Here is a 25,186-nt window from a genome sequence, read left to right as displayed (position 1 = left end):
TAGGCCAAGAACTCGATGTCAAAGCCACTCTTCCGCGCCAGGTATCCAAAGGTGAATTCTGAGCCAAGAGAGTGATTGATACGTTCATCTGTAGTGCTCGTTCGGGATCCCGTACTACGGACTGTCCAGAGAGAGAGAGAGAGCAACAGAAGTTTGTGGTCGGTTGTCAAAAACAGGCAGGTCTTTGAGCCTGCCAAGCCTGCGGACGCGAGGTCGCTGAGGAAAAATCTCCAAACTTTGATGCTTCCTGTCTGTTTGAACCCATCCTTCATAACATTTCTGCCCCAACACGGCGGATGCAGTACGGTCAGTAGGCGGATACGCCGTATACCCGAGAGACACGGTGATGAAACTAGGGCAAGACCTGGCGCAAACAACCAATGAAACGCTCTGATTCTCGACTCCCCAAGCCTCGTAACGCAATACGGCGGATACGACCGTAATTCCTTTACGGTCAACAACAGTTTTGATTGCGACTTGTACGAATAGAAGAGGCAGTGCTGCAAGGCAGACAGGTAAGATGTATGATAAAACTGTAGAATCCGGCTCTTCTCTCTGTTCTCTTCTTGTCACTCCATCTCCCGCTCCTATACCTCACGTCAGCCTCGTTCCTAAGCTCGCTCTCAGCTTGAGTACCATCTACTTACTCAGAAGAGACGATACGCACTGAACCACACAAAATGTCCGACTCAAACGACGGAGAAATCAACTTCGTTCTCTACCATTACACGCCATCAATCGTAGCCGCCATCATCTTTGTTGTGCTTTTTGCACTCGGATTCTTCGGACATGTGTTTTACATCTTCAAGCTGCGTGCTCGCTATTTCATTCCATTCACCATTGGTGTGCTGCGTGAGTTTTCTGCATTAATCATTTACAGGACACAGCTAACACGACATAGTCGAATGTCTTGGATACGTTGGACGTGCTCTCTCACACAGCGACAAGGAAGCTCTAGGGCCTTTCATCATGCAAAGTCTTCTGATTCTCGTCGCACCTGCACTGTACGCAGCCTCGATCTACATGGTTCTCGGTCGCATCATCCGCCGTCTTGATGCCGAAGAGTACTCGGTCATCCGCACCAAGTGGCTGACCAAGGTCTTCGTCATTGGCGACGTCTTCTCCTTCCTCGTCCAATCCTCTGGTGCTGGACTTCAGGCCAAGGGTGATCTCGACTCTTTCAACCTCGGAAAGAACATTGTCATCGCTGGTCTCATCATCCAGATCATCATCTTTGGCTTCTTTGTAATTGTGGCCGGTCTATTCCACGTCCGCGTCAACAAGCTCCCCACCGGTGCATCCGTCGATTCAAACTTGAGCTGGCGCAAACACATGTACAACCTTTACTTCTGCAGCGCCATCATCCTTATTCGCAACCTCATCCGTGTGGTCGAGTATGCTCAAGGAAACAACGGCTACATCATCACTCACGAGTGGATGCTTTACATCTTCGACGCTGTCTTCATCTTCTTGGTCACCGTTGCTTTCCTTGTCTTGCACCCCAGCAAGCTTTTGGGCAGCGGGCGTTTCCCTGCTCGTCCTTCAAGCGATCCCCAGCTCTATGCCATGGAGAGTGGTCGTAGCCAGGTTAGATCACACCGCCGCCATTCCAAGCATAGACACAGTCGTACTCATTCGCATTCTAGACACCCCCACAAACATCATCAACACCATTCAGCAAGACCGAGAGGCCCTAGATCTCCTCATCGATCTTCGAAGCATGATCGCCGAAGGATATCGCGCGAAACATGAGAAAGAGCTGGCTGGGAATGGAATGGGAAGGGACACATGATAGCGTTCGAGCATCACACATAACGAACAGGCGTTAGGGAGTTCTTTAGCTCAGGCTATACCACCTTTGAGCATTGACAAAAGGTCATGATTGGAATTGAAGCAAGGCCTGCACATACTATGCTAGTAAACATAATGAGATTGTTCGATATCATTCCGCTCTGCCAACCGAGTGCTAGAGAATACTGCTATCATGTCTACTTTGTCGCCATTATCCAGAACTCTTGAGCTCATGGTAGTTACAAGCGTTTTTGGAAGACTCAAGATTCTCAGCAACACCATCCATCTCTCGTTCAAGAATCACTTCGTTTCTTCCTTAATGTCTCTTCTTTACTTGGGTCCTCCAAAACAGAGACAAGAGCCAATCAAGAGACGCTAGTCTGTTGGTGAGCAGCACAGTGTTGTGCCCCAACACAAGAATGATGGCCAACATGACATCTAAGCTATTTTGAGGAAGCAAACCGTTGTCCATGCAGTCATTAAGCGATACAGCTATTGTAGCAATCTCGGAGTAAGCAGAGGTAGATTGCAACAACAACGGCGGATGAAATGACAAGCAAAACGGGCAAGCGCTGCGAGAAAAAATACGTAGATACAACGGTGATCAAGTGATCATGCAGCTCTGATTTAAGTTTTGGTCAAGGCTAATGAGATTGTTCATGAATGTGAAAATGGTTTGTCTTTTGTGTGTAAAAGTGATCGTTCTATGGAAGACGATCATGCTTTCTCTGTGATGATTGAGAAGGAAGATGTGACAAGGGAGAAAAATGAAATAGGCATCAAGCAAACAGGAAGCGACAACGGGGGTATGGTCCTTTTCTCCTGACATCATTAACAACAAAAACATCAACGCCGCCGTAAGCATTAAATTCACAAGAATATGTGAAGTGGTTAGGTCGTTCAAGCAGCCACTGGTGTAGACTCCGGAGCGGCTGGTTGCGCATCAACAGACGTGCTATCATCACGAACAACGTCACTGAGGCGTAGACGTTTTGATGGGGGTGCAGCTTGTGACTTGTAGGACTCGATCTCGGCTTCGAGCGACTCGACTGTTCTCTTCAAAGCAGACTCGCGAATCAGGGCGGCATCAAGGTCGGCTTTGTATTGGTCTGCGGCATCGCGAGCTGAGGCTTCCTTTGCACGGGCATCTTGCTCGCTCTGTTCAAGCTCAGCGACTCTACCACGGAAGAGGTCGTTGATGACTTCCAGTTCGCTAACTCGGGTCTTCAAAGAGCTGTTGTTCTCTGAGTACTGGTGTGCATGTTCAGGGTGCATTCCGTTGACCGAAGGTGCGGGAGAAGGTTGACGAAGGGCGAAGGTAGGCAGACCGGATGGCTGGAAGGAGGATTCGGCGAGAGAGACGTTGTCAAAGACATGTTGAGGGGCGATGTTGGGATTGTGGTGCGAGACCATTCCAGGAGTATTCGTGCGAGATGAGGGCGAAGGGGAACGGTGGTGTTCGCCAGAAGACATGCGATCAGAGTGACGGCGCTGAGGATATGATCCAATCGGAGTGTTGATGTCGGCATGGAAGCCAGGCGATTCAAGCGAAGGCTGAGGCAACATTAGCTTGTGCCAGAGACAGAGTAAGAGTGACAAGTTGGCTGACCTTCTTCTTGGGGCCGGTGGCTGTCTTGACGCGGTTGCGGCTCTTGATAACGTCCGTCTTCAGACTGATCGGACGCGGACGGCCATGTAGCTTGAGGAAGAGACCGCAGGCATTGCACAGCACTGAGCCCATCTCGTCGCGGCGCCATAGTGGAGTGGTGCTTGTACCGCAGTTCTGGCATACGGGCTGCGTGTCGAGCTCAAGTCAGTTTCACGCTCGTTATCGATTTGAAAGATAAGGATAAGGAATCGCGACGCGCACCAGTCGCGACGGACCCTCGAATAACACTTACAGGTCCATTTTGCTGGCCACCAGCAGTGGCAGCAGGCGCCGAAGTTGCGTAGTTCATCGTGTGCATAACATTAGAAGTCCTGTGAAGAGAAGGTATCAGTCCTGTATCAATTGCGAGATGCGTTGCCAATGCCGATGCGCTGATAGGGTAGGGCAGAGATTCCCACAGCTTGGGCCTTATCTCGGGTCTACCTGCCGACTCAAGATAAGATTCTCCCGACGCCGACCGACTACCCCACTACCAAGTAACAACAACAACAATCAAGAAAGGAATGCTTACCTGGGCATCATGGCCATTGGATTTGCTCCGAATTGTCCAAGGCTCGAAAGGCCAGGAAGTTGCATCGGTCCACTGAAAGATCGCTGAGGAACAGAGTATTGTGGTCCTGTGTACATAGGGGCTGCCGAGGATGGTCGAGGGATTTCATGTCCCATGTGTGCAAAGAATTGTCTATCTTCAGCATAGATTGGAGGCGTAAGAGTGACCGGGTAGTGAAGGCCCATGGAAGACTTGGGTCTGTACACATCCATTGCAGCATGTCTGTACGAAGTGTCGATAGAAGTAGGTCTGTATGCCTCGATAGAAGAAGGTCGGTGGAGCATCGTAGCGGTGATTAGTTCGTCAAGTCTTTGTAGAGTATCGTCAATCGATTAGTCGTTGGAGATGGTCTAAGATATATGAACCAGGTCAAAGGAGTGTGTATCAGAAGGTATTAAAAGAATGAATGACTGAATTAGGATGGAAATTAGTATAGAGTCGAACAAAGGAGTGTCGTGAGAGAAGTCGTAGGTAAAACACTTTGTCGTGAGGCGTATGTCTAAGTATACATATGTCGTGAAGACATGCCCAGGGGTGGCGACTATGTAATGACAACGGTAGAGGCTTGAAGTTCGGCGTCGAGGTAAATTGCCAAAACAACAGCAAAAACGCAAAGCGGTTCTAGTGGGCGTTATGTCCACCGTCCTGCGTTTTTATCCTGTCCAGATATCTGTGACAGCATCTCAAGTCATGGTAAACATTGAATTCACCATGTACCTGGTACTCTGATTCCTGTGTTTGTAGTCCTATTTGATTCGAGAGGGCTCTGAAGTATCATGACGTTCTAACATTCCGAGTCTCTCGAGCTTTGGAACGAGTAATCGATCTGTGATATGTCTTGTCAATTCATTCCTGGAAAAGTGCGTAATTTGACGAAGCCTTCGACCAGCGTCATCCGTGGAGCTGCGTACAGGTGAGCAGCAAACAAAGCTCCTTACGAGAGCCGCAGGCCGCAATCAAAGTACAGCTCGCGTTCGACGGCTGCACAACGGTGAAGACAGGAGATTGGCGGTAGCAAGTACACGAAGTTTATCCCTTACCCGTCACGCATGAACAGAGATGAGGTCCGTCCTACTTGGAGAAGCGATCGGCGATCGATAGCAAGTACAGCTTATTGTGATAATACTGACTTCTGAAACTTGATTGCGATTGGCATGATGTATAGCGAAGAGAGAGCAGGCGAATGCTTCCAGGTCTCGGTGAGCTTGGACCCTGGCAGATCCAAAAGGAACAAGTTCAAGGGGCATTGGGGCTTTCCGTTTACGAGAGACAGCTCAATGAACTCGGCGTTCGCGGGACAAGCATGGTTCGACGACTTGAGGCGGTGCAATCAGGACTGAAAGTTGGAATCTGCTATCGAACAAAAACGACTGCTGTATCGCGGAATCGTTGGCATTCAAGCTACGATAAGCAAATGATAGCTAGCTGAGATGTACAAGTTTCTGGCCATGACAATTTTTTCGATTATTCTTTTTGCAGTAAATCGACGTGTAAGCAGAGAGTTCTTGGTTACAAGGAAAAGAAAACACAAGGCTATTTAGACAGCTGTTGAATCCCATGCTTTGAGATGGAACTTTGATCAAATGTGCAACCCCCTCTTGTATTTGAGTCAACATGGGGAAAGCTTGGCATGTCCAGTCGTCATTCCATCGCCATTCGTGTTCAAGAATCACAAGGTGACTGTCTTGGACTGGCCACCTGTCTTCCCTGAAACCACGACCAGTCAAAATTTATCATGGGAAAGTCGAGGCCAGCAACGTCCGGCTATGCCAGAATTGCCCAGGCAGAAGAGGAGGACGACGATTCATACCATTCCGACGAGGACATTCACCAAGGCCAGTCCCGCATCTCGGTGGATGCAGACAGTACGACGTATGCGCCAATACAACCGAAGCGACGTGAGCGTATGGACCTGCCCGATGGTCGACCTTCCAATCACCGACGACGACGTACAAACTCTGGAGTTGACATCAAGGCCATCAATGCCAGGTTGGAGAAGTGGGCCGACGAGATCGCTCAGAAGTTCAAGATTCGCAAAGTCAAGGGCAAGTCGCAAGAGGAGGAGCAATTAGAGATACACCATTCCGTGTTCCAGGCTCCTGACTGGATCAGACCGGCCACAGCCGAGACACCGGCAACCGACCTCGACGAGCCCAACGATGACAGAATATCCAAGATTGAATTCGACGACATTGTTGAGAGCGTCCGGGTCGCCATTGAGATGGGCATGCAGCCCAAACTCATCTCTCAGGGAAGTTCTGGAAGTTACTTTGCGAGGAACACGTCTGGCAAAATCGTTGGTGTTTTCAAGCCAAAGGACGAGGAACCGTACGCTTCCAAGAATCCAAAGTGGACAAAATGGATACATCGAAACCTCTTCCCCTTCTTCTTCGGACGCGCATGCCTTATTCCCAATCTCAGTTACATCTCTGAAGCGGCCGCCTATGTGTTGGACAGTCGTCTACGGACTCATCTTGTACCCTATACCGACGTCGTCACTCTGTCTTCCAAGGCCTTCTTCTACGACTTCTGGGATAGGCGAGCGCATTACCGCAAAGGCAAGCCATTTCCTGAGAAGCAAGGTAGTTTCCAGGTCTTCCTCAAAGGCTTCAAAGACGCGAACATCTTCCTCAAGGAGCACCCATGGCCCGATCAACATAACTCAGGCTTCCGAACAGATGCTGCGCCCAAGCGAAGGAAGCGAAGATGGGGAGAGGACTGTCGACCCAGAGGTGCACCTTCCGATGATGAAGACGAGGATGTCGAGGGGTCTCAAGCACCTTATACCGACCGACAACGCTCTCGTAATGTGTTCTGGACGCCCGCTCTTCAACAGTCATTCCGCGAGCAGCTTGAAAAGCTTGTCATTCTCGATTACATCATGCGCAACACCGATCGAGGACTTGACAACTGGATGATCAGGATCGACCAGCAGAGTCAGGAAGCCGAGATTGTTATAGAACCTCCCAACAAGCCAAAAGATGGACAAGCCGACCCTTACAAACGACAAGAAAACATGAGCACAGGCGGCCCAACTAGTTCACGACCAAATGCCACTGTGACTCTTGGTGCCATCGACAATAGTTTGTCCTGGCCTTGGAAGCATCCTGATGCTTGGAGAAGTTTCCCATTCGGCTGGCTTTTCCTACCTGTTTCCTTGATCGGTCGTCCGTTCTCGGAGAAGACCAAGCAGCACTTCCTTCCTCTGCTTACGTCAAAACAATGGTGGAGTGAAACGCAGATCGCGTTGCGTAAATGCTTCGAACAAGACGCCGATTTCCAGGAGAAAATGTTCGCTCGTCAGATCGCCGTCATGAAAGGACAAGCCTGGAACGTCGTGGAGACTCTAAAGACACCGGACCACGGCCCTCTGGAATTGACGAGACGTGCTCGTGTTTGTGTCTGGGATGACCTTGTAGAGATTCCAGTGGCCGTTCCCTTACGTCCTTCCAACGATATTCGCCATAAGCACACCGACGTTGTCAAGGTTCCAGGAATCAGAGAGGAAGAAGAGATGGATATCAGTGCTGCTTATGCTTCAGCACCTCCACTGCACACCGATCTTCTTGGCCCCGATCCTGCGCAAAACAACCGGTTTAACATCTCGCGACAGGACAGCAGTGGCGACGTCCGACGCAGTGATGACAGCAACACTCCTCTTTCGCCCTCCAGTGTACAAGGTTTCACATTCGATAACGCCAAAGAGTCCAGATTTGCACGCCCTGTTGCCATTCGCTCCAAGTCAAGGCTCAGTCTCGACGAGACGAGAAGACTATTTGACAATCTTGGGGAACGTCGGAGATTCTCCTTCGCTCTGGGAAAGAGAAACGATGATCTTGATGTTGGTGATGATGATGCCGATCTGGATGGCGACCTCGGTTTCGCTGCAGCAGAAGATCAAGATGGTTACAGGAGAAAGGTGATTGTCGAAAGGATTGAGATGGTCAAGGGCAGGGCACCTGTCTTCACTTGGTGCTAGTGTTACGTGTTAACGGCGTTTCGGATCTGGATTGGGGCATGGGAAGCTCAAAGACATGGGTAGGCGGCATTGCAAGGCGCTGTACAGATACCACGTGTATACCTAGGATACCTGAAATGAATGAATGATGACAGTCTCTTGACGGGATGGCTCTGGCCAAACAGCGAAAATGCAGTTTCCACCGCGTCAGTGTCGCAATGCGTACTTCCAGCGAAACTCGAGAGCACACTAGACCTCGAATTTGTCGCATTGTATAATACACAGGATTGCGCATCTTTGGGTGTCGCTATCTTTGGCGAGTTCAGACTCGAGATTGTTGATTGCTCACGGCCGGCTCGAGTCCGAAGTTCGTCTCGAGACGGCTAGCGACACGTCATGATTCACAACCAAACACAATCCTGTCCAAACCAAACATCTCGCCAGTGATACCAATACCTTTGGCTTGAGTAATAATTTTGTCGGAGGAAGACTGTCTGACTTGCTGCTTGCAAATCAAAGGCTCATCAATTTAACGTTGTTGCTTGAGTGCGACCGAGTGCCCCAGACGTCTTGCCGGATGAACGAACCTTCTCTCACCTCATTCGCTCGACTTCAGAACACTGTTATCACATGTTCAACTCACAGCGAATTTTACCGGCCACTTGAAACCAGCAGGCGATTGCCCTTGAGTTCTCGTGAAATCGATCACTTAAACATCATTCTCAAATGAACGCTGCGCAGAGAGCGGCATTGCTCAATCCAAAAGCTGCACGTAAAGCGGCTGCAGCAGCAAGTGAGTAGCGGAACAATCTTGCATCACATCGCTTCTTCACCCGCCATTGTTATCTCTCACTCTTCTGTTGTCGACATCGACGCCATCTCACTTACCTTCTTGCCTTCCTTGCACTGCTCCCCTCTTCTTCTCTTTTACCTGAACTTCCTCTTCCTCTTCCACTTCCACTTCCACTTCCAACCTTCCAACCTTCCAACCTTCCACTTCCAACCTTCCAACCTTCCAACCTTCCACTTCCAACCTTCCAACCTTCCAACCTTCCACTTCCAACCTTCCAACCTTCCATCGCAACCTCAATCATCCACTTTATCAATCCAATACATGCACTCTCTTCCACTCGTATCTACATCAGTTCGATACGTCCTCTCATCATACAATACAACATGTCTTTTGACTTCGCCCCTCCACCCCACCACTCCCCCGGCGCTTCTTCCACCATGGAGCAAGATCTGACTGAACAAGGCAAGAAGCGAGAGCGTCAGGATGGTCCCCTCGAGGATGACACTGCCGAAACCATGCAGCCTGGAACTGGACTCGGCTCTTTCATGGAGCGCATGCACAACGTCACCGATCGCGAGGCTCTCCCTGCCTCAAAGAAGCAGAAGACCGACAACAATGACGAGAACGACGAGAAACGCAAGACCACTTTTAAAGGTGGCAAAGGTGGAGTCATTGGTGAGTATCTCAAGGAGCAGCGCGACCAGGGCGCTCGTGAAGCTGGACCCATCGACCTCACTGCAGACGACGAAGAAGACGATCTCCAGATAGTGTCTGTGAAGTCGACTCCTCAAGATCCCAAACGCGAGATCTGCCTGGGTTCCATCTCAGCCAAAGTCATGGCTCACAAGGTACCTGCTGCCAACAGAACCCTGGGCAAGTTTTCAGAGAACTGGCCGCCAGCCAAGATGACACTTCATCCCCGAGTTGGCCAGGAACTGGTTTTCATCGCACTCGACGGCAAAGGTGTCGAGTTCGGTAAGCTGGACGTCATTACTGCCACCGCGCTGTCTCCTTTGCTCAAGAATGCCCTTCTGAAACTGCGCCTCGCCCCTTTGTTAAAAGAGCGACCCAAGGAGACCGGTGAGGAGCCTGGACAGACCATCTCGAAGCCTTTGGACATATCGATTACTCTTTACTGCACCGCTGAAACCGCCAAAGGCATTGGTCGACAGCTCAGCAAGCGCCAAATCTGGCTACACAAGCCCCTGACCGTTGCATATGGCACAGAGGTTATCAATCCCCACGTCCCCAACTACAATTTCATTCCGAAGGCCGGTTTCTCAGCTCCGATACTTAGCCAATCGGCCGGCTTCCGCGTTCGTACTACCGAGGAGATCAAGAGCGACGTTCTCTCGATGTTCGACCGTCTTGGAAAGGCAGAAGAGCTACCAGAAGCTGAGGCAGACGCGACACTCGTCAAGACTGAACTTATGCAGCACCAGAAGCAAGCTCTGTACTTCTTGAGCAAGCATGAGACTCCCACTCCACCTGAAGAAGACCCGCTCTGGAAGGACGTCATTCGTAAGAATGGGACTCGGGCCTGGTACAACGTTATTACAGGAGACGAACTGAAGAAGGTCAGCCCTACCTTGGGCGGTCTATTGGCTGATCAAATGGGTTTGGGCAAGACGCTTAGCGTGCTTTCTCTCATTTGTGCGACACTCGAGGAAGCCAGAGCTTTTGGCGATGGAGAATTGGAAGCAAGCGATCAAGTTACCGAGAGCGTTGTGCGCAGATCTGGTGGAACCCTCCTCCTCTGTCCCAAATCGGTTATTTCAAACTGGCAAGAGCAGATCGGCCAGCATTTGGATAACACAAAGGTCCGCTTCTACATGTACCACGGCAACAAAAGAGAGCAGGATCTCGACGTTTTGGCCCAATACGACGTTGTCGTTACATCATACAGTATTGCTGCTAGCGAGTTCACATCATCCTCAAAGAACTTTAGCGCGCTAGCTCAGATGGCATGGTTTCGCATCGTTTTGGATGAGGCACATCAGATCCGCAATCAAGACACTACTACCTTCAAGGCAGCCTGCAACTTGGTTAGCAAGCGCAGATGGGCAGTCACCGGAACACCAGTCCAGAACAGACTCGACGACTTTGGCGCTCTTATCAAATTTCTCAAGATTTACCCCTTCTCCGACAAGGGTGTCTTCGAGAAGCATTTTATGGCACCATTCAAATCCGGTGACCCTCAAGTCCTTGACAACCTCCGTCTTCTGGTATCCAGTATCACCCTTAGACGCTCAAAGGACAGGATCGATCTCCCTGACCGTGTCGAGGAGATCGTTCGTCTTGACTTCTCGTCTGAGGAACAAGCTCTCTACGATGCGTTTGCTAAGGATGCCAACAAGAAGGTACGCGCCATGACCCGCGGAAACGACCGCCTTAGAGGCAGAAGTTACGCCCATGTTTTGGTCAATATCACCAGATTGCGTCTTCTGTGTGCTCACGGTCGCGAATTGCTCAGCGAGGATGACATGAAGGTCCTGCAAGGTACTTCGTACGAGACAGCCATTGACTTGGGAGAGGAAGGAGATGCAGAGAAGGCCGTCATGACCAAGGACCAGATTAACGACACCTTCTATCTTCTCCGCGAGAGCTCAATGGATATCTGTTCGTGCTGCATGGAGGGAATTGGCCGTCTCGACCCCATGGGAGACACCGGCAGCGACACCTCTGATGATGAAGATGAGGCAGAGGACATTATCGGCTATCTTACCCCTTGTCTCCATCTCGTATGCCCCGCTTGCGTTGATAAGTTCTGGAACGAGCTGAGAAACACTCAAAGCCGCGACAATTACGCCACTTGCCCTCAATGTGAACAATACGTCAAGGCCGTGATGCACCCCATCAGTCAGAAGAACGTCGACGAAGACTTGGAGATGCGCCAGAAGAAGAAGGGACAGGTCAAGTCCAAGAAGGGTGTTGAATACGGTGGTCCTCACACCAAGGTCAAGGCATTGATCTCTAACCTGCAAGAGCACGCAGAGAACTCGCGTGAGCTGATGGAGATTGGCGAAGCACCAATTCGCAGCGTTGTGTTCTCCGGCTGGACGTCTTACCTCGATCTCATTGAGATCGCTCTCAAAGCTGCCGGCCTCGGTTTCCTTCGTCTTGACGGCAAGCTCTCCGTCAGCGCGCGCACGCAAGTCCTCGATCGCTTCAAGACCGATCCATCCATCTCTGTCTGCCTCGTGTCAATCAAGGCTGGGGGTCAAGGCCTCAACTTCACTGCCGCAAACAACGTCTTCATGATGGAGCCTCAGTTCAACCCTGGTGTTGAGATGCAGGCCGTCGACCGTGTTCATCGCTTGGGACAGAAGAGAAATGTGATGATCAGACGCTTCATCATGGCCAACAGTTTCGAAGAGAAGATCGTGGAGTTGCAGAAGAAGAAGATTGAGCTGGCCAATCTTGCTACGGGAGGAAAGGCTGTAAGACAGGACGCTAAGGAGATCTTCCAGAACTTGATGAGTCTGTTCTAGATGAGAACAGACGGGGAACGATTGAGGGATTGAAGGATGGGGAAGTTGAAATTAAAGCAGAGCGTGCGGTTGAACCGGCGCAGAGAAGAGAAAGAGAAACGTACTTACATGGCTCAGAGAGACCTGACAGTCAAGTACTCGAACATAACGTAGCAATCAATCTCCGCAAAGCATTGACAATCCAGGCTCCCTTTGAACACAACTGCTTTCCTCGTGGTTTACTGCATTGTGACAGCACAGGCTAACCATGCGACAAACTCACAAGATACTGGGGGAACATCGTGGTCGAAGCGGCAGTAAAAAGAAAGGCGCACAAACATTGCATTGGACCTCCCCGTGTGCTGAACTTTGTCAAAGCGCTAACTTTGACACTCTCGGTGGAAGGATGTACTGATCTTGAAACAATCGTGCAATCATTCAGCCCGGATGACCTCAGTTACGATTGCGAGAGGCGGCTGAGTGACAACCGTTAGCACACGGGGAGGGAGAAACAACCAAGCCTCAAGGGCTTTAGGGAATAGACGAAGCAATGTGGGGACCGATGCAAGAAATGATAGTGTCCAGAGGTTGGAAGAGGGTCAAGAACAATTGCAACACCAGAGTTAGTGCGAGCAGATCATCTTCATGACTGGATGCCGAAGAGGCAAAGGAACACCAAGACTGCTTTCGCTTCGCCATGCATGATATTCGAGGATAAAGGAAAGATGCCCGAAATGCGCCCACCTGTGGTATTTACAACGTACAGCCTACAGATCCAGACCCCTTGCCATGCCCAGAGATTTGGTTCACTTTTCATTTAGATTCAATCGTCGTCTATTGCTTGAGCTTCTCGGTCAACTCGGGGACCTTCTCGAAGAGATCGCCGACAAGACCAACATCAGCGACTTGGAAAATGGGTGCGTCGGCGTCCTTGTTGATGGCGGCGATGACCTTGCTGTCCTTCATACCAGCAAGATGCTGGATGGCACCACTAATACCGGCGCAAAGGTAGAGCTGAGGAGCGACGTTCTTTCCGGTCTGACCGACCTGCAAACTGTTGTCTGCGAAACCGCTGTCGACAGCAGCACGAGAGGCACCAATGGCGGCACCAAGGGCGTCGGCGAGCGGGGGCATGATGCGGTCGAACTCTTCCTTGGACTTGAGACCACGGCCTCCTGAGACGACCTTCTCGGCGGTAGCGAGATCAGGGCGGTCCGAGGTAGCGAGGTCTTCGCTGATCCACTCGGTAGGGCACTCGGCCTTGGGGTCGACACCCTCTTCGACAGAGGCGCTACCGCCCTCTGCGGCGCCTGAAGGGAAAGCAGTACCACGGACGGTAACGACCTTGGGGCTGTCATCGGTTTGGACGGTGAGGATGGCGTTGCCGGCGTAGATAGGACGGACGAAGGTGTCTTCGGACTCGATGTTGGTGATGTCTGAGATTTGCTGAACGTCGAGCAGGGCGGCGACTCGAGGCATCAAGTTCTTGCCAAAGGCCGAGTGGCCAGCGAAGACATGTGTGAAGCCTCCCTTCTTGATGTTCTCGACGAGCAACGGGGCGAAGTTTTCGGGCAGACCCTAGGCTTGTTGTTAGCGACTTGGACAAGAGGGGCGAGCAATTGTGTGACACACCTTGTCGTACGAAGCATTGTCGACGTAGATGACCTTCTCGAGTCCCTCAACCTTTGCGGCCTCCTCAGCAACGGCCTTTACGTTGGAGCCGGCGACGAAACCAGTAATGGAACCACCGAGCTTCATGGCAGCCGAGACGGCGGCCAGCGATGACATGTTCAGCTTTCCCTCTCTTTGTTCCAGGACAGCCAGTGTCGAGAGCAGGCGGGCGAGGGCAACATCGCGCGACAAGGGGGAGGTGACTCTAGGGCGGAGACATGATGAGCGGGCTTGCCGCAGGGCCGTCTGTCGTGCTGCTGAGAACATGGTTGTGATGTGTGATGTGTAGAATGGAATCTCCAGAAGACCAAAAGACTCCCCGCTCTGTCATACAAAGATGGTTCGGCAACACCAACTTCGAGCCGAGGGACCGACACCGGCCGCCTCGTTTAGTCCATCACCCTGTCCGGATATTGCTTCTACAGGAACACACCATCACAGTCTACTAATGGACCCAAGTCCTGTGTGGGGTCATCTAAACCAATCAGTAAATATCTGGGATATGATTTGTGGCTATCTTATTGGCGTTGTACGATGGGAGACATCATCCACGATTCAGATGGTTCAATCAGAATGTCAAGCTGAACGAGTGAGGACTCGTGGGAAATGTGATTGGAACAAAGGTTGGTGTTGGGATGGCTAGACTTCTTTTACTATATACGACCAACTCTCATATTTGACCGAGTAAGAGTCCAGTTTTTGAAAGAAGCATTAAACTCTGTCTCGGACTGCTTGTACGATGTCTTTCCTCACAAGCACTTTCACAAGGAAGGAGCTCGGGAGGGCCGGTTGATCTCTGGGTAAACGCTCGTTGCGGAGGATTGGCTTGACGGACGCTCAGCGCGGAGATTCAGACGCGTCGGGCCCTTTCCATACCAAGTCGATCTGTCAAACCATCGACACGCGCATTTCTACCTTTGTCGCATTCCCCGCCTGTTGCATTATGGATCCTCTGGCGAGCGAAGACACTGCCAACGCGCCTGGAGCCGTGTCTGACGAATTGATCCACGCCGAGAACGACCAGATTGAGCAACAGCAACAAGAAGCTCAAGGTATATGCCAACCCATCCCCATACTTTGCGCCCATCACTAATCACTCGGCGCAGAGGCAGAAGACACTTCTATGATGGACGACACAAACGCAAAGTCACCGTCCGACAATCCACTCGATGCGCCCGATGGCCCTCCCGCCGAGAACGATGCACAGCAGGGCGACGACGAGGACATGGCTGACGCAAATGAAGACGCAAACAAGGATGCACCTGAAGCTGCCGAGGATACCATGGATGCCACACAGCCGGAACAAGCACAGCAGACAAAATCACAAGTCGAGACCTCGGCCCGCTCCCACCTGATCGAACAGACACACGCCATCATTCTACCCTCATACAGCGCATGGTTCGACATGCACCAAGTACACAACCTCGAGCGCAAGGCTCTGCCCGAGTTCTTCAACTCGCGCAACCGCTCAAAGACTCCCGCCGTCTACAAGGACTACCGCGATTTCATGATCAACACATACCGCCTCAACCCTCAAGAATACCTGACTGTCACTGCATGTCGCCGCAACTTGGCCGGTGATGTCTGTGCCATTATGCGCGTCCACGCTTTCCTCGAGCAGTGGGGCTTGATCAATTACCAGGCATGCTCACCTTACCACTCCATTCTACCCAGTACAAGCTAACAAGCTGTAGATTGATCCCGACACCCGTCCCTCGAACATCGCGCCGCCTTTCACCGGTCACTTCCGCATCACCGCAGACACTCCTCGTGGTCTCCAACCCCACCAACCGGCACCCACCTCCGCAGTCACTGCCGGACGCGCCCACCCCGGTACAGACCGTCTAGCAAGCGCAACTCCCGCAATCAAGTCCGACTCGAACTTGGAAGTCAGACGCAACATCTACGAGTCCACTGGCAAGGACCTCACCTCCAAGCAGGAAAACGGTACCGACCTCGACGAAGCGCTCAAGCAGCCCGGAAAGCAATACCACTGTTACTCATGCGGCAAAGACTGTACCCGTGTGCGTTATCACAACGCAAAGGCCCCTCCGCAACAAATAGTCGGAAAGAACGGCGCTATCGCTAAGTTTGATCTGTGTCCTTCCTGTTTCATGGAGGGCAGATATCCCAACTCGACTGGCCCGGCCGACTACACGAAGCTGGAGAACGAGAAATACACGACTATCGCCGACCGTGAGGCTCCCTGGGCAGACTCGGAGTTGTTGCTGATGCTCGAGGGCCTTGAGCTGTTTGACGAAAACTGGGAGCAGATCGCAAACCATGTCGGTAGCCGAACAAGGGAGGAGTGTGTGCTCAAGTTCTTGCAGCTCGAGATCGAGGACAAGTACCTCGAAGGAGAAGACACAGTTGACGGCGCATCAAACAACCTCGCTTTCCTGAGCAATGGCCGCATTCCCTTCTCGCAAGCCGACAACCCCGTCATGTCTGTCATGAGCTTCCTTGCCAACTTGGCAGATCCCACGGTGGCCGCAGTCGCAGCAGGAAAGACAGTGGAACAGATGAGAAAGCAGCTCCGCAAGACCTTGGAGAAGGACTCGACATCTGCTGAGCCAGAAAAGGAGAAGGAGACATCGACCGAACATCAAGAGGCCGCTAAGGACGACAACTCGATGGAGGTGGACGACAAGCCGGCAGCCGAGAAGCAATCTGCAAGCCCCAAGCCGATGAAGGAGGAACCCAAGGACACCGCATCTTCACCCGCCACACTCGCTCTCAGCTTGACAGCTGCCCGTTCTTCTGCTCTGGCCTCACACACCGAACGCCACGTTAGCTCACTGGTTTCCTCGGCCGTCAACTTGCACATGCAAAAGCTGGAACTCAAGCTACAACAGTTTGACGAGATGGAGACACTTCTCCAAACCGAACGCAGAGATCTGGAGCGCCAACGCCAACGTCTCTTCTTCGACCGCCTGCAGTTCAAGCGCAGAGTCGCCGATGTCGAGAGTAAGTTCGCAAGCATGGGTCTTTCTGCAGAGAAAGATGTCAGAGCAGCCGCACAAGGCGAGGGCGAGGACAAGGGCGACAAGCTGGGTGTCGTGGGTACTCAAGAAGGCGCAGCTGCTGCTCAACAGACAGAAGAAACAAAGCCCTCCAGTGCCGATGAGGCGGGATACAAGACTGTTGAGATGTAGTATACTCAAGGTCTCAATGCGGTAATGGCGACGGCGTTTTAACAAGCGAGCACAGGGTTCTGGCTCAGGATGGGGGTTTAAAGATCAAAGTCTCTCGAATTGGAGTTCTCATAACTGCTACTACTACTACACAAAATATCAGCAATTCAACACTGAAACCTTTGTCGTCACAGGCTCTCGGTGAAGAATCCTCGATGTTCGCTAGACCTCTGCATTCATATAGTCGCCTCTGAGCCGAGGAAGCTTGTTGTGGCAGAGCAGCTTGGAGTCATGGCTTCGCGTACGTCGCTCTTCCCCTGCTAATGTGCGCCGCTGCTACATTACTACCGTTCACTGCGTATTACAGAAGTCAAGAGAATTCATCGTGGAAAGACAAAAGACTGTCAAGGCAGAACAAAACTTTACTTTTCAAAACCCAACTTTTCAAGTACAAGAGAAGTAACGACAACGTGAAATTTCGAAAGTGGAAGAGCAGAACAACAATGCTACAGATGTGACTTGATAAGTACCACAAACGAAGATTAAAAGGGTCAAAAAAATGATGGAAAACATGTCAAAGCTGCAAGCTGCAGGCTACTGTATGTGTCTTCACCAGGAAGTAACAAACAAAAAATAAATAAGCACCATGGGCAGGAATCGAACCTGCGACCTCCTCGGATCTAGACTGACACGGCGTTGAGTAACAACGAATGACTGCGCACGTGTTAAGACCTCGGGTGTGATACCACTACACCACCACGGCTGATTTGACTTGTTAGAATAATCTAACGAAATCTCGAATATAAAGGTTGAGTAAGAGTGGTGGTCAGTGGGCAGTTCAGTGGTGGAGAGGTGCGCGTGGTTGAGGGAGTTCGAGGGATGAGCAGGCTTCAAGATTGGTCGATGTCGGATTTGCGAGAGTGAGGGAAAAAGGAAGACCGAGCATCACTTCTTCCATATTGCATGGTCCATCTTCTCCCAAATCAGTTCCACAAGGGCACCGATTTGCATTCCTCCCTCCAATAGTACCATGAAAGGCACGTCCGCTCTCAACTCTCTCCAACACCAGTTTCTCAGCTCCGCCACGACCATACTGTCCATTCCAAAATCGGACATTGGTCGATCGAGTGAGGTCGTAAGTCTCTCCACCTTCGCCATTACAAGCTTGGAGAAGTGAGCGAGGAAAAGATCGCGGACGGCGAGATGAACAGCTGATTCGCCATCTGCAGCTGCGTTGCGCAGGAGAGTGGTAGTGTTGAGGGCGGAAGAAATCATGGATGTAGGGTGTTGATTCATTTCGGCTACGGCGGTGGCAATGCGTTCGAAACGGGGATCAGCGAGGAAAGCCGGTTGGATACTTGATGACACAAGTTGACCTGGCTCTAAGCCAGTGACGATATGAGCGACACTCAAGGTATCATGGTCAGATAAAGCTCTGACGGAACCTCGAGGTCGGCATGCGACTTCCATCATCTCGATGAAGTCGTCTTCAGGAATACCGTATACACCTCTCTGCTCGAAAGATCCCTTAATGTCTGCTTCATGTTAGCAATGGTTTGTTGAGCTTTATGGTGTGCTGCGAATGTAAATTCACCAGGATGAGACTCGACGTGTCCGACTCCAACAACCATCCCCAGCGCAATTGAACATGCTTCCAAACCCAAGCTCCATCTGTGACGTGCCATGGAGTCCAAGAAAGCGTTAGCTGCAGCATAGTTACTTTGGGTCGAAGCTCCGATCGTGCCCAGTGTCGAACTGGTCATCACAAAGAAGTCCAATGGCTCATGCAGAAGTGCTTCGTGTAGATTGATCGTTCCTTTGACTTTTGGATCCAGCACTTTATGCCAGCGTTCGAGTGACATGTCATCAAACAGATCGCTCTAAGTTGGCTTTAGCAACACACACGAGAAGAAATTAAGCCAGGACTTACTGCGAGCGCCATTGCCAGTTGCATGACTCCCCTGATGGGCGTCTTTGCCGACGCAATGGCTCGATCTACATCAGCACGATTGCTCACGTCTCCACTTACAACAGAGACCGTGACTTCACCGGCTGACTCTAGCTCAACAACAAAGTCTGCCGCTTCAGGCTTATCGACTCCCGATCTTGAGAGGAAAACAAAGTTTCGTGCACCTCTAGAGATCATCCACCTGACAAGGCTTCGACCCAATCCACCTAAACATCCAATTAGCAGATACGAGGCCTTTGACTCGAATTTTACTAGTTCGTGAGGCAAGTTTGTTGGTACCATGCTCTGGCGATCATACGCAAGAATTGTTCCCGCCGTCGAGGTACTTTGCGACACTGCAGAAAAGGCGTCTGGAAGCTCCGATACATCGTATGTAGAGCTCGGCTTGATAGCAGCAACTGCACCATCTCTCAGGAGTCCGAGGACTCTGTTGACTAGCTTTCCCAATTCTTGTGGCTGCGTTTCAAGCATATCATTCATATCGAAGGACGTGATCGAGACACCTCTTGCAAAGACTGATCGATCGAGGAGGCCAAGATCAGGTAGCTCAGAGTCTTGCGAGATGTAGACAAGACGACCATGCTTCGCAAGAGATTGCCACACCCCAGACACATCGAAGCCTTTTGGGCGAGTCAATGCCAGACTAACACCGTGGCCACCCGTGATAGTGTTCACCTTGTCCGCCAGCAGCCCCAAGCTGGCGACACATGACTCCCAAGTCGTATCCTCTGGCCAACCTTTCTCGAACAGAGTCTTTTTCTCTTCCGACTCAAATGTCAAAATCACCTTGAAACCACGGGTTAGAGAATAGCGTATCACAGCGACAGCTATCGCTTCTGGCATGTCGTGGATCAGTATTGTTTGTCCTACAGCAACGCGAGCCAGATCATCGAGGATATGAACAGCTGTACAATATGGCAAGACAGATGTGACCACATGTCCAGCGTCCTCATCAGGGCGCAGTAGCTCGCACCGAACATCACGAACAGTGAGCGAGGTATCAAAGTTACTAGGAGAGAAACAAACGACGCGGTCACCAGGTTCACACTTCTTTGTCTGAGGCCCAGTATGCTCCACAATCGCAACGCAGATGTTGCCAAAGTAGGTTGCGATTTGCGTACCTCTCAGAATGGCAGCTTCTTGTGCGCCGATGCCATAAACCGTGGGTGTCAAATGGACCTCATCTGCCCCAAGATCAGAAGGTGCCAGAGGCTTTTCTTTGAAGTAGAAGCTCTCGACTCGTCCGACTTGTCGAAATGTCAGTTCTAGGTTTTCCTTGATCTGGCATATTTCTGGATCTGGCCGAGATTGACGCGCAAAATCGTGGTTCAGCGCATCGTCAAGGATGTAGCGACTGGTGTATGCAGTGCTCGCGGAGATGACAAATTCGTCATCAAGGGTGCGACTGTCATCGTTGTGGAAACTTGACTCATGTTGAAGGATAAAAGACGCCGAATGCGAATCGTCAGCATTGTCAGGATCGATATCAATGCTCGATATTTGGAGAGACGGCTGTGCTTTAATAATTGATCTTTTCATACCAGAGATGAGCGAATACTCTGGATGTCCTCCTTGGAGAAGGCCGCCTCGAGTGACCCACACAATGGAGGAAGCAAGCCTAAACAGCGTTTTCACAGCATTCAAACATCCCTCTGTCATGTTGATGAGCAGTGGACCCTCGAGTTCGGCGAGCATCAAAACTCGTTGACCTTTAGAGATGTGCTTGTCTACAGCAGAGAGAGGGATGTTCTGAGTCTCGATGCCTTGAATTCTTGCGAGAGTCTCAATCTCTTTAGCAAGAGGTTGTAGAGTTTTATTGTAGACGAGGCAGAGCTTTCCAAGCTTTGGAGGCGTGGTTCGTGAATCGGCTTTGTCCTTGGTCTCAATAATGGGTTGCCATACGAGTCGAGCGAACGGTTCACGAGGCCGGTCGATCTGCTGGTCGGCAAAGTCCCCTTCAAGCGAGAGCAAGGATACCGACATCTGAGCCAGGGGGCGACCCTCAGTGGTGAAAAGTCCAGAAGCTCCACGTACCGAACGCGTACCGCGACAAGTGCCATGGCTCAGCAGCACACCATGGCCTGGAAGTGGAGGTGAGTTAGGTACTTGCCAAATTGTCAGATTGTCGATCTTTGTAGGTAAGTACGCTTTACATATCCCTTTAACGTCGCCATTACAGGCCGCGATGACTGCAAGCTGGATACAAGCGTCTAACGTAGTCGGGTGTATGATGTAGCGCGATTCATGGACCATGACGCCTTCTGTCGATTTCATATTCACAAGCGCAGTTGCTGTTCCCGGTTCTGCATCGGTTCTGATGTTGCCCAGCGGACGAAAGGTAGGTCCGTAATGTAATCCGATCTTGGCGAGCGCGGTGTACCACTTCTCGTCGCTCTTTCCCGAGTTTTCCGTCCAGTCTATGCCTTTGACATCTCCATTGCCCACCCCTCGGTTCGTTCTTAGCTCGTGAATAAGCACTGTTCCGACAGCGTGCTCAGTCCATTTGTCTTCTGCATTGACCGAAGTTACGCTAAACTCAAACATCTTTTGACCAATCTCTGAGCTCGACACATGAATATTCCGAAGGTCGAACATGGACTCGACTTCTCCATCGGGTGCGATGATAAGAGGTGCTCTGATCGAAAGATGTCGGAATGTGTAGCCACCAATTTCCATCCCACAGGTTTCGCCAAACTGAGTCACTGCTTCAATTGCCATTGCAGAATAGCCAGCTGCTGGGAAAAGCACATCACTTCCGATACGATGATCAGAGATCCAAGGGACGTCCTTGAGCTTCAGTCTATTACGCCACGACGGGCTGAAAGAGGAGCAACCTAGTTGAATGCTACCAAGGATATCGTGACGAGGGTGTTTTCGGAAGCGCAGCTGTCGACTCAGTCTGTTCTCCGCCCATAGTATGTCGCCTTCGTAGTTCCATTGATAATTGGGCAAGTCCGGCAGGAATTGACCCGTCTCTCCACCCTCGGCATTGACGGCGTCTGTATTGATCGGGTAGCCGTTACTAAAGAGGGAACCGGCTAGCTTCAGAACATTCTCCACGCTGTCTTCGCCACGTATTATGCTGGGAAAGTAAGTAAGCCTTTCGGGCTCAATACCCAAAGAGGACCGTATTTGTTTGATTGGACCAGAAAGTGCAGAGTGCATACCAATTTCTATCAAGCAATTGACAGTAGGATGAGCTTCCAGCAGAGACGAAAGTGCTTGGGTGAAATTCACTGGGCTCTCCAAGTTCTCTCTCCAATACTCAATGCGAACGTCGTTCGAGTTCGTGAGTACTTTTGGCTTTATGCAAGAGTACATTGGGATGTCAGAGCATGCTGACGTAGGCGGAGAGGTTGGGAGTGAGGATTTGAATGAACTTTCGTAATACTGGCCAGCGTCTTTGACCAAATGGGAGTGATAAGCATTCTGTGAGGTATTGAGAATACGCGCAAAGATTCCCTTCTGGCTGAGAATACTGTGGACTTGTGAAATTGCGATGGCTCCGCCACTAAGTGTCACACTCTGGGGAGAATTTTGACAAGCGATCATAATGTCGGGTTGATTTCTCATGAGAGCCTGCATCTCTTCGGCTCCCAGGCCGACAGCCATCATGGCCCCAGGCTTGCCATACTTTGTGACAGCAATACCACGGAAGTAGGCGACTGCGATAGCTTCCGAGATGGTCAATAATCCTGCCGAAAAAGCTGCTGCTACTTCGCCAGAACTATGACCTACGACAGCTTGCGCCTGTACACCCCAGGACCGGAGCAGAACCGTTAGAGCAATTTGGAGCGCCGTACTTAGAGGTTGGGCCAGTGCTGTTTCGTGCATGCGACTTTGGTCTGTCGACCTAGAAAGCTCTTCAACCAGGCGCCATGCTGGAGGAATGGGAAGTGCAAGAGTCTGCATAGTCTCGCGTACGACATGATACTGTTGGATAAGTCCATAGCCCATACCCGGCCATTGTGCACCCTGACCGGTGAAGACAAATGCGATCACTACTTTGCCGGAAACTTTTGAAGGGACATGCTGTATTCGTCCTGGCAAGAGTTGAGACCGAATGCTCTCTTTCGTGACTGTAGCGAAGGATCTGTGGCGGTGTCTCGTCTTTTTTTGCGCAAGGGTGTACGCGACGCTCGCGATGTGGTGACTTTCGGCTACATCGGCCAATGCAGCGATATTCCTGTCGAGGGTGGACTGATCGTGCGCCGAGAAGACGAACAGGTATTTTTTGGGTGTTTGTTCCACGCAGGAGTTGCCATCGTCGACCACTTGAACCAATGAAGCACCCACATCAGGCCCTTGCGACTCCGAATGGATGAGCTGGCGGGAGCCCAGTATAATCTCGGGAGACTCAACAATGCAATGTGCATTGGCGCCACCATAGCCGAATGAATTGATGCTCACCCGCTTTGACGCTCCTTTCGGCCATGGGACAGTGTCACGAACGACCTTGAGGCATCCCTCCTTGAAGTCTATTTGTGGGTTGAGATTTTCTACGCCAACGGTGGCCGGTATCTGGCCATTCTCGATGCTCAGAACTGCTTTAATCACGCTAGCGAGTCCACTAGCACCTTCAGTATGGCCTATGTTCGTCTTGATCGAGCCCAGAAGTAAAGGGTTTTGTGGTGTCCTGCTAGGCGCAAAGATATTCGCAACAGCCTTGACCTCAATGGGATCGCCAACGGGAGTGCCAGTACCGTGACACTCAAAATATCCAGTATCAGCGAAATTCAGGTTGGCTTTCGTGTACGCTGCCCTGATACATGCCTCTTGTCCCTCGGCGCTGGGGTGGTTGATGCCTCGACTTCTGCCATTGGTGTTGACAGCGGTAGATCGGATGACAGCTCGAATGGGATCATTGTTCGCGACGGCGGCGGAGAGCGTCTTGAGGTAGATTGCACATATGCCCTCTCCTCTGCCGAACCCATCCGCTCGCTCGTCAAAGGTGTGGCATGTCGACGTTGGAGACAGGACTCCAAGCCGTATGCTAGCGATATGCTGCTCGATGTCGTTGATGATGTTGGTACCTCCGACAATGGCTGCTTCGGAGTCTCCGGAAATGAGACTCTGACAAGCGAGATGGAGAGCGTAAAGAGATGACGAGCAAGCTGTGTCAACCGTCATGCTTGACCCTTTCAGATTGAACACATAATTAATCCTATTGCTGAGTATCGTCATGTCCGAGCCGGTCATCTCGTAAGGCTCCCCGTATTCAAGATCTCTAGAGGTCATGCGACGCATGTCGTTGGTAAAGCAGCCGACAAAGCAGGACGTTTTAGAACCAGAAAGTTCATCAAGTGTAGCTCCAGCATTTTCGAAGCTCTCATATACGACTTCGAGTAATTTCCTTTGCTGGGGGTCTAATGAGGCGGCCTCAAGAGGGCTAATCCCGAAGAACGATGGATCAAATTGGCGCAAGCTGTCATCGTGGCTCAGGAAATATCCTCCTCGAGTGTTTACGCTTCCTGGTCTGTTTCCGTCTGGGTGATACCATGCATCAAGGTTGAATCTGTTTTTGGGAATCTCCGACCACGCAGATTTGCCATCTCTGAGAAGATTCTCCCAGAGCTTCGACGGTGTATTCGACTCTCCAGGCAGCCGACAGCCTTGTTTTCTGTTATTCTCTAAGTATGTGATGTTTTCGTATAAACCTACCTATGCCAACAATGGCTATTGGTTCGTCAAGAACTTCTGAAATTGTATCGGCGGATAGCATACTCGCCATGGCATCCGGAATTCACACGAGACGTAGTCGCCTATCATGGCGGCTCTTCGACCTTTTTGTTCTTAGCAATCGCTGACATTGCGGTAGCCATGTCAAACCTGCGTGCCCACGCTAGGCTTGAATGCGCTCGCTTATGTATGCTAAAACAGATTGAGCTGCAGACAAATCACAATGGTACCGAGCTCCCTCAATCTGACAGAAGCTATCACGGGGTTATCGAATAACACGGCGTTTTCGAGAAGCAGAGTTGTAGCCCACAAGAATGGGTTCGGTAGTTAGTCTCAATGAGTGACCTTGTCAGTCAGGAGTCTTGTGCCTTCCCAAAGTCTGCTTTAGCAGGACCATTGCTGTCGGAGCGTTGTTCCTATCGTTCATTTCATCCGGGTAATTGTCACCACGAGGCGATCTGTCGAGCTTCGAAAATCATCTTGATTTGTCGAAGGATGAAAG

The 25,186-nt window shown here is 51.0% G+C and overlaps 7 protein-coding genes across 7 annotated transcripts; 4 read left to right on the top strand and 3 right to left on the bottom strand.

Annotated features, from left to right (window-relative positions):
* Nucleotides 1-680: 680 nt before the first annotated feature.
* M438DRAFT_275303 (RTA1-domain-containing protein) lies at nt 681-1,752 on the top strand (the record flags this gene model as incomplete). Its single annotated transcript, XM_029900776.1, has 2 exons — nt 681-852; nt 902-1,752. The coding sequence occupies 2 exons, from the start codon at nt 681-683 to the stop codon at nt 1,750-1,752; spliced, it is 1,023 nt and encodes a 340-aa protein (XP_029759822.1).
* A 939-nt stretch (nt 1,753-2,691) lies between these two features.
* M438DRAFT_275483 (uncharacterized protein) lies at nt 2,692-3,749 on the bottom strand (the record flags this gene model as incomplete). The annotated part of the gene is made up of 3 exons (XM_029900784.1): nt 2,692-3,345; nt 3,389-3,586; nt 3,693-3,749. The coding sequence occupies 3 exons, from the start codon at nt 3,747-3,749 to the stop codon at nt 2,692-2,694; spliced, it is 909 nt and encodes a 302-aa protein (XP_029759821.1).
* A 1,830-nt stretch (nt 3,750-5,579) lies between these two features.
* Nucleotides 5,580-8,156, top strand: M438DRAFT_346567 (uncharacterized protein). Its single transcript, XM_029905707.1, has one exon. The coding sequence runs from the start codon at nt 5,746-5,748 to the stop codon at nt 7,987-7,989; it is 2,244 nt and encodes a 747-aa protein (XP_029759820.1). The 5' UTR covers nt 5,580-5,745; the 3' UTR covers nt 7,990-8,156.
* Nucleotides 8,157-8,415: 259 nt separating this feature from the next.
* On the top strand, nt 8,416-12,574 carry M438DRAFT_346566 (uncharacterized protein). Its single transcript, XM_029905706.1, has 2 exons — nt 8,416-8,761; nt 9,224-12,574. Exons 1-2 carry the CDS (start codon nt 8,695-8,697, stop codon nt 12,250-12,252), a joined length of 3,096 nt encoding a protein of 1,031 aa, XP_029759819.1. The 5' UTR covers nt 8,416-8,694; the 3' UTR covers nt 12,253-12,574.
* Nucleotides 12,575-13,065: 491 nt separating this feature from the next.
* M438DRAFT_275267 (electron transfer flavo protein, alpha subunit) lies at nt 13,066-14,169 on the bottom strand (the record flags this gene model as incomplete). Its single annotated transcript, XM_029900773.1, has 2 exons — nt 13,066-13,809; nt 13,864-14,169. The coding sequence occupies 2 exons, from the start codon at nt 14,167-14,169 to the stop codon at nt 13,066-13,068; spliced, it is 1,050 nt and encodes a 349-aa protein (XP_029759818.1).
* Nucleotides 14,170-15,025: 856 nt separating this feature from the next.
* Nucleotides 15,026-17,057, top strand: M438DRAFT_375395 (SWIRM-domain-containing protein; the record flags this gene model as incomplete). The annotated part of the gene is made up of 2 exons (XM_029908575.1): nt 15,026-15,544; nt 15,597-17,057. The coding sequence occupies 2 exons, from the start codon at nt 15,026-15,028 to the stop codon at nt 17,055-17,057; spliced, it is 1,980 nt and encodes a 659-aa protein (XP_029759817.1).
* A 790-nt stretch (nt 17,058-17,847) lies between these two features.
* Nucleotides 17,848-25,031, bottom strand: M438DRAFT_298975 (ketoacyl-synt-domain-containing protein). The gene is made up of 4 exons (XM_029902011.1): nt 24,667-25,031; nt 18,967-24,617; nt 18,631-18,916; nt 17,848-18,571 (listed from the first exon to the last, which is right to left on the bottom strand). The coding sequence occupies exons 1-4, from the start codon at nt 24,734-24,736 to the stop codon at nt 17,982-17,984; spliced, it is 6,597 nt and encodes a 2,198-aa protein (XP_029759816.1). The 5' UTR covers nt 24,737-25,031; the 3' UTR covers nt 17,848-17,981.
* Between the last annotated feature and the right edge of the window lie 155 nt (nt 25,032-25,186).

Source organism: Aureobasidium pullulans (genome assembly GCF_000721785.1).
Source record: "Aureobasidium pullulans EXF-150 unplaced genomic scaffold scaffold_11, whole genome shotgun sequence".
Taxonomy (NCBI): Eukaryota; Fungi; Ascomycota; class Dothideomycetes; order Dothideales; family Saccotheciaceae; genus Aureobasidium; species Aureobasidium pullulans.
Note: the sequence above shows the minus strand (reverse complement) of the source record. Positions and strands in the feature narration are given on the sequence as shown.

Bases quoted from the DNA above. Each gene is read 5' to 3' on its own strand.
- M438DRAFT_346567 (XM_029905707.1), top strand. From the start codon at position 5,746: ATGGGAAAGTCGAGGCCAGCAACGTCCGGCTATGCCAGAATTGCCCAG.
- M438DRAFT_298975 (XM_029902011.1), bottom strand. From the start codon at position 24,736: ATGGCGAGTATGCTATCCGCCGATACAATTTCAGAAGTTCTTGACGAA. The intron at 18,917-18,966 runs GTAAGTCCTGGC...AAGCCAACTTAG, and splicing joins AACTGGCAATGGCGCTCGCA to AGCGATCTGTTTGATGACAT. The intron at 18,572-18,630 runs GTGAATTTACAT...AACATGAAGCAG, and splicing joins ACACGTCGAGTCTCATCCTG to ACATTAAGGGATCTTTCGAG.
- M438DRAFT_346566 (XM_029905706.1), top strand. From the start codon at position 8,695: ATGAACGCTGCGCAGAGAGCGGCATTGCTCAATCCAAAAGCTGCACGT. The intron at 8,762-9,223 runs GTGAGTAGCGGA...TGACTGAACAAG, and splicing joins TAAAGCGGCTGCAGCAGCAA to GCAAGAAGCGAGAGCGTCAG.